The following is an 8,294-nucleotide window of genomic DNA, read 5'->3' as shown; positions in this document are numbered from 1 at the left end:
GAAAAGAAAAGAAAAGAAAAGAAAAGAAAAGAAAAGAAAAGAAAAGAAAAGAAAAGAAAAGAAAAGAAAAGAAAAGAAAAGAAAAGAAAAGAAAAGGAGATCACTAAAACTCTGCTGTTTCCCAGTGAGCCTAAAGCTGATCTAATTCCATCATATTCCAGGAGAAGCCCTGCTCTGCTGGTCTCCCTGCAGTGCTGCCATCCTTCTGAGCCCTACACGTAGAACCATGCAGCCTCATGGTTACCCTGATAAACAAACCCAACTCCCTTGCTTCTCCTGTAAACAAAAAATCCCAGTACTCATCTAGATCAGCTACTTGATCACTTTCCTTTGTGGCTACAGTGCAGTTAGAATCATTAATGTTGGAAAAGACCACCAAAATCATCTAGTTCAACCATTAACCCATCGCCCACGTCCACTAAACCACGTCCCTTTAGGGAGAAGGGAGGTAGCAGAGTATGCCTTGGGCATCGTAAAAGTGAAAATAGAAAAGAAGAGATCTCAATCTTTATTTTCATTTAAATACTTAAAGCTGACACTTTAGGTATGCCTTCATAGCCAAAGATTGAGGTACTTCAAGTTTGTGATTCTTAGCTTGCTTTAAACATCTATTTCATGTGAGATGAATCAGGTCTAAGAAGTGCTTCTTTCTCTCCATCAGCTGTAGGAGGCACTTGATTGGCATTTGGTCAGATGAACCCCACCCAAAAGTAATGTTTATTATTACATCATTATTAATCCTACTTTACAAGAAGGGAACTTGCAGCACAGAGCACTCAAGTGTCCCATCACAAGCGTCAGAGAAAGGCTGCGGCACTGCTGTGAACTAATTAGTTCACATGGGCAGCAGCTAACGCTGCAGTTCTCCCATTGTTCTTCTAGTGCTTGTGCATGGTCTTCAGTGAAGATGTCTCTCACACTGTTACATGAGAGAATAATCCCTTGCAGAGTCACACATCAGCAAACACCCATCTTCATTCATTAATAAGTGATTGAAAGCCATTTACCATTTCTATTTCCTATTTCACAGAATTCTTCAAATCATTTACATGCATAGAAAACTCAATTTTCTTCTTTTTTCAGAGCTCCAGGCTGGTACTACCTGTCATCTCAGCAGCAATCTCTCCTGGAAAATTGTGCATTCTGAAGCGAAGCTTGCTGTTTTTTATAGTCTCTTCTTCTAGGCATTCAATGGTATTCCTTCGCATTTCCTCCTGACAATTAACAAATCCACAAGTGAGAACAAATACAACAGGTGAAAAAGCACTTTTTCCTTACAAAACCTTTTTTTTTTTCTTTAGTAGTTATTCATTACTGATTATCCTCCACACCTAGAGGCTTTATTCTCCTTGCTCATACTTGTTCTCTTCCTTTCTTTCAGTCTTCTAAATAACAATAGCCTGTTTTACAGGGTGTTACTTAAGCAACATTTCCTTATGGCCTAAAACTGTACTGTAGAACTGAGCCTGTAGCTGGCCTTCAGATACACCAGAAAATCATCTTCTGGTTCACAGCTGGTGGTATGAAAAGGGTCACCTTTAGGGTGACGGCGGAGCAAGAGAAAATGGAGGTAACTAACGGAGGTAACCAATGGTGGGAGGAGCCCTCAAGCAACTGAATCCCAAAATTCGTGTGACTGAGAATTTCAGGTGGAATGATAAAGCCCGCTCCAGTCTCTGGGAAAAGAAATCAGTTCTTAAATGGATGCTGAAATCACAGCTTATGCATGAAAACAAACCTATTTTTCTCCCTCATTTTTGCTAGCAGTTACGATCACCAGCAAAGACAGTGCGGGAAGAAAAGATGCTGTTAAATTCTGCTGTCTACAGAGCAAATTCAATATGCATGAATATAAATTATTTGCCTTTCCTTGAGAAGATGAAATATTTAGATATGTAAAATAAATGTGTAAGAGGTTCTTAATTTCATATGAATTACATCCTCAATTAGCTGAAGCAGTGAAAAAGAAAACAGCTTTATGATTGCAGCATGTTATATAAAACACTCATCTCATAAGGCTAATACGGAGCTGGTCTGACATAGTTGATTGAGAAGCCTGCTGAAGGAGGGAGTTTCTACATGATTTACACCTACTTAGACAAATACCCTATGGAGATACTTGTTAAAATACCTTCTACTCGAAGCCATTCTGACTTTAATGACCTCAGAGGTCTTACAACAAAAGTCAGTTACCGACGAACAGCCCTCCTCAGCCCGAAGTTGTGGTATGATATTCCATCACCACATGCAATGCAGTTGGTTCAAATAAAGACAAATTATTCCAAATCAACCCCTTTGCACTGAGCTGAAGGGCAAAGCACCTCCTTGCTGAACTCTGTACCATCTGTTGAATTCATTGACATCAGTGGGGCATCCTCCCTGTAACCCCAAGAGAGAGGAACACATTTTCTGCCTCTGTATTGTCCCATCCCTGGTGGCACTTGGCCAAGGCCAGGCAGGATGGGGGCCTGGGCAGCCTCATCTGGTGGAGGCAGCCAGCCCAGGGCAGGGGTTGGAACTGGATGATCTTTAAGGTCTCCTCCAACCTAAGCCACTCTGTGATTCTATGTTTCTCCCTTGTACAAAGGGCATTAAGGCCCTTCTGATGACAAAAGCTCCAGGCGAGTGTAGGCTGCTGCCTTCAGGTGATTTTTGTGATGCTACCACTAAGTCACTCTTGAGAAAAAGCAAACCATGAAGATACGACAGAGCTGGGAACAGAGCTTACACCCTCAGTCCCAATTTACTCTGCTAACATAAGACTCTTTCTTTTAACAGAAGTGTGAGCGCTCCCCAAGTTCTACTAACCTGTAGTGAAAAAAGGCATCCACTACTCCCACATCAAAACACTGGCGGATGAGCTGAGGCTTGGATCATTTGCTCTACTCAGGTTGGTTTGTGCCATCATAGCCAAACCTCTGCAGGCAGCAAGGTGCATGCAAGCACCCCCAATTTCACCCAACCTGCCCCTCTCTTGAGGTAGAATATAACGTACACAGGAGAACACGTGGAAAATTACAACTGCTGGAGACTGATTTTGTGGTTACCAGCTAGCTTTCTGCTGTGTATCTCAAACTAAGTACTAAATTTTCTTACCAATTTCTCAATAGCAGCAATAATGTCTTCAAGATGCTGCACAACTTCCCCACTGAATGTACAGGCTTCATTTTTCACGTGTTTTTCTGCAATAAAAAAAATACAGTAAAATAAAGTTTTTAAACTTCAAATACTGCTTTGTTGCTCTGCAAAGATAGTTCTGAAAGAGAAAGACTTGCTTAAAAATTATTTGCCAAATCTCTCTTGCCATGTTATAAGGCAGGTCAGCATCTTTCACGCTCCTCCTGGTGCACAGAAAAGGCAGACGTGCGTGGGGCATAGGAAGTCCATGGGAACTGGTAAAGTCCTCAGTCACAAAATGGCTCCAAGTTAAATTCTGCGGAAACGACCTTTTAAAACAGTCATTGAGAGAAGTTTGCAGAGGTTATGAGCTAAAGTAAAAGCTCTGGATCAAAATAATTTCCCTTTCAGGAGGGTGCAGCTAATCTGTAGAATATTTCCGAGCAGTTATGACTTCATTATGTCTCTTTCCAACAAAAATACTAATCCGGATTCATCGAAGCCTGAAGTGAGATTTATGTTACAGCTGAAGCCACTCTCTGTATTGTTAGATTTCATTTAGCTTGAGCTAGAATAAAAATTGCTGGGATTTGAATTCATCCGAAAGATTATTGTCCCTGTTACAGTGGCATGATGCTTTTTGATACCGTGATTTTGTAACAGAGACTAAAACACAGGGGAGAAAGAGTAAATTCTCGATCTAAGAAGTGGATTTCTCCTTATCCTGAAGTAGCGGGAGCGGAGGCACGTTGCTCTGCCTGCCCAGCTTCGGGCCTGCTGAGCAGCACCTGCCGGCATGGCACCTTCTGTGAACCCAGCTCGCAGCAGGAGAGGTGTCACAGAGCAAACAGCAGCATGGGTAGCACAAGAGAAGAATTTGCCCCAGTTTCGTCAATTTGTGGCAATTCCAGACAATTCTTTCTGATGATAGCAGCCCGAAACCACCGCCTTTCAACCACCTTGAATTCAACACAGCGATGCGCTGCTTACTTCAGAAACGTAACAAAATGGAGGGTGCACTGCGCATAAATAAAAATCCACGTTAAATTCTCAGTTGTGCTTGTGAAGCCTTATTTTTCCAGTCCTTTAATTCATCTCTCTTTCAGAGCCCCTCTTGATTTCTTTGTATCTGTTTGATCCTTTCGTAAAACCTCATTTTTTTCTTAAACTGTGCCCCAAGATTCATTCCTTCATACCACCTGCACCACTGCCAAAACTCTTTATCAAACCCTTCAGCTTTTTAAAAGTAGCACAGAAATCAAAGTGACATGCAGAAAACCTCAGCTATCCACTTCCCGGCCTCTCCCATTCAGAGCCACAAGCACAAACTTCCTGCTCCAAAACAGCACCGGTCACAGTTTATCCCCTCCACGCAGCAGAACAGCACTTGCATACCACATCAAGTCAGTGCTTTCTCACACCTGCAATCCTTTCTCCAAACTGCTTGGTCCTTATGGCACGTAATGGACTGCACCTGGCAGTGGCTGGCAGGGCAGAGCTCTGTGACCACAGACAAGAACTGGTGGGGTGTTTCTACATCAAATCGAATCTCACACTACAATTCATGTCACTCCAAGCCATTCATCTCATCCGTGCATGCTTTTTTCTGACCTCCAGGTTTTAAGCTCTATTAGGGACTTTACATTCGTGCAGTCTTTGAAACTAAGCTGTTGAGATGATGCCCTGCAACAAATCTCAGAAGTAATGGGGAAGCTCAGATCCTTCTTCCATGCAGTCCTTCATTTGACAGCTGAGGCCTCCAGAAGTGAATATTTTGCGACACATATCTATAACCACAGGCTGTGCCCAATCCTGGTTATTTATAAGAAACCAGTTTTGTTAGACAAGAATAACTCTCCATCACAGTTAAACAGATTTGACAGCAATGGAAAGTTTTGAATGTTCTGAAATTGGAAAATTTGAAATGATTACCAGAGGCAATGTCCCTCTGCGTGCAATCCATCCTTTGGGAGTGTTCAGCCTTAATACTTGTCTGCTCCTACTTCTCAAAGGAATACTCTGGAGCTAGAAAAAGCTTGTTTGAAATTTATCTCTTGCTATTTAGATTATTTGGTGCTTTTTCTCTAGAAAAGTTTATTACTCTTAGCTCAGTTTCCTTGCTTACACTTGCAGCAATCCTTCTTTTGCAAGATGATTTATCTTTCCTTTTAAAGCAAATTTATTCTGGTTTTAGTCATTGCTCCATCTCCTTCATAAAGGCCTTTGCACCAATTTGCTGATTGCTGAATTGTTCCAATTTTGCATATCTGTAATCCACTCAGCTACCCTAAAAGCAGACTGTATTTTTTACAGAAGGCAGAGTGATAAATGTGATTCTATAGGTCACATTTATCTGCCAAGAAGGCCCAGAAACACCATAAGCAGATTTTTGTCTGATACACCCCAGGAAAAAAAAAATAGCACTAAAGACAGTTCAAGTGCTTGTAACTTCCCAGTACCTGAAAGGATTGAATCTGTGCTTTCAGCCTATTTAAAATGTCCTTCCTTCACGTACCATGCCACGTGCTCACTTTAGAGGCCGAGGGGACCACAAGCATCTGCCTCACACCACCTGCCATGACCACAGAGCAAGGCACATTTGCTTTCTTAATATACTACCAAATTTCTGGTCGAAGCAAAATTTTTCTCAACACTGCCCCACAATGCCACCATCATGAGGAGGTTTGTGATACAGGTATGAACTGCAGCTGTCAGTGAAAACTCTGTTTTAAGCCACGTTTCCAGAAATAAGATGCAGTGGAAAGGCTTGAAGAAAAGCCCTAGACATCTTCACATACGTGCTTGCCAAAAAGTCTTGAGAGTCCCACAGAGGAACCAGATGGCCACATATGTGATAATAAAACCAAAAAGACAAGGAGGAAATGCATTAATAACCATGGCAGCCATCTCATTTAGAAACACACGGCCTACACACAGCTTGTCTCCACCAAACACTTGCAGTGACTCTTTCCTTCAGATTTTATGTCTCCCACATTAACCCAATAAACTGGGCTGCAGGAAGAAACAGCCAATGGCTGGTGCAGCCATGGGAATAAACATCAGCAATGTTTTCTGAGGATATTTACGACAAACAATGCTGAGGCTAAAAAATACCTATTTTCCCTATTAAGCTGTTGCCTCCCTACCTTAACAGTACAAAATACACAGTACAAAATGTAGCACAGCTCCAGGCTTGGGGCTCTCCCTGCTTCTGTTCACACCAGGCTGTAGGGCCACGTCCCAGGGAGAGCAGCCCTCCCTCCCACATATGGCCGAGTGTCATCCTGGCATGGGGAACTAGAGATGCTTCAGCAGCCCCCCAGGCCCCGTGCACGCTCACCCAGGCTCTGCAGGCGATGGATGGCAGCCAGGGCTACCGCAGAGGGTGGCAATGCCACAGTGCCTGGCTCAGGCCTCAACATGGCGGCTGGGCCAGGTCATGCTGTTGCTAGGACACCGGGTACTGCAGACCAAGAGCCACTCTCTGTTACCTCAGTTCCATGGAGATCACACTGAGTCTGCCTCCAGAGAGACCAAAATATTACTATAAACCTATAAGGGTCTTGGACCACGTATTAAATGGCATTCTTGCAAGCACAGCACATGAAGTACTCCTAGATGCTAGCAGTTAAACATAATAACTTCTGGTCATGGAGGCTATGCTGACATCCCCACCTTTCAAAACTTGCAAGGTTTAGAAATAGTAGTAGTAAAGTGCAGATCCTTTGTTTGCTGTTCTGAGCCTGCAGGTTACAGCTGAGTTCCATTTTGAAGCTTTCCCATGCAGCTGTGGCAGCTAAAATCTTTTAAATGCAATCACTTGTTTTGGGTTATCACCTTAAAAATGGAGACTTTAAGAACAAATATCTTCTATTCAAAATTTAAGATAAAATTGTGATTGTATGTAGGAATATCAGGAAAAGCTACTGATTTGTCCCTGGAGGTATTCAAGAACTGTGGAGATGTAGCACTGAGGGACATGGCTTGGTGGGCAAAATTGGTGGTAGGTGGATGGTTGGACAAGATGATCTCAGAGGTCTTTTACATTGATGATTCTATGATTCTATTCTATGATTATTTGATTATTTCCACATGTAAGATGTAAATAATCAGCAGGACAACATAACTCCTTAATTATCTAAAAAATTCAAATACAAAGTGCTGCGGTTTTCCTCTGGAGATAACCAGCTTGTTAAGAGATGGCCTCTTCTTTCCTGCACATTTATGGCTGCTGTCATCTTGCCAGGCTATTACTGGAGACCTTCTTCATTCACGGTCTATATTGATTTACAACTCAGCAAGGGACAATCAGCAAAGCAGTGGCATCCTTCACCTCTGGGTCACTAAGAAACTGCTCTGGAAATTGCTAGGAACTACCCTGTACTATATGACTTGCTGTTAACTCTATATGTCAGTGTCTGCTGCCTTCTAGGCTGCAGCAAACTTCTGGTAATGCTCTTCTGCTTGAATACGCAAAGTAGAATCATAGAATCACTGATGTTGGAAAAGACCATGAGGATCATCCAGTCCAACCATCAACAGAACCCCACTGTGCCTACTACCCATGTCCCTCAGTGCCACATCTACCTTTTTCTTGTACACCTCCAGGGATGGTGACACCACCACCTCCCTGGGCAGCCTGTACCAATACTTCATCTTTCAAAGAAGAAATTTTTCCCAAGTACCTCCAGTTACTTCCATGTCTTTATTCCACTGCAGGTAGAACAACAGTATCTGGGTGAGCTTAGTGGTCCCTGGACTATTAGAACTCCTATCTATAGACCTGGGTTTCTAGAAGACCGATGCAATCTAGCTTAATAAAAAGCCATCTGTGTTTTATGACTGCTAACTTGTTAACAACAAGATAAGGCCCTGTCAGAGAAAAAGGAGGGGCCTTCTTTTTCTGGAAATCCTTTCTAGTCTTAGGGCAGGAATCAGGCTTCAAGGAACCTACTGGTTCCAGAGAGTAGGCAGTTTGGTACCTGGCAGGTAGTTGAAATTCAGGCACCTCTGGGCCAAGTAATCAAATTGATTTCTGTAGTGCCAAAGTCCTGGGGGCAAGTTTTCAATTTTCTCAGTGAATTTAGCCCATGAACTGGAAATTGTACTTGAGGAAAAGCTAGAAGTTAATTTCTTTTCAGGCAATTATGCACTTCTAGATATTATTTTACCCATTC

General features: G+C 42.5%; 1 protein-coding gene across 3 annotated transcripts in view; it reads right to left on the bottom strand.

Moving 5' to 3' along the window:
* LOC110401545 (putative leucine-rich repeat-containing protein DDB_G0290503) overlaps window positions 1-6,785 on the bottom strand; it is a 27,599-nt gene extending 20,814 nt beyond the window's left edge. The window contains exons 1-3 of one of the 3 annotated variants that reach the window (XM_021402786.1): window positions 6,458-6,785; window positions 3,097-3,182; window positions 1,103-1,214 (exon numbers count right to left, since the gene is read on the bottom strand). In XM_021402786.1, coding sequence (XP_021258461.1) covers window positions 1,103-1,214; window positions 3,097-3,182; window positions 6,458-6,539 — 280 coding nt within the window. In that variant the 5' untranslated portion in view covers window positions 6,540-6,785. The other 2 variants (XM_021402788.1, XM_021402789.1) reach the window with 2 other exon arrangements.

Source organism: Numida meleagris, chromosome 6 (assembly GCF_002078875.1).
Source record: "Numida meleagris isolate 19003 breed g44 Domestic line chromosome 6, NumMel1.0, whole genome shotgun sequence".
NCBI classification, from domain to species: domain Eukaryota; kingdom Metazoa; phylum Chordata; class Aves; order Galliformes; family Numididae; genus Numida; species Numida meleagris.
Note: the sequence above shows the minus strand (reverse complement) of the source record. Positions and strands in the feature narration are given on the sequence as shown.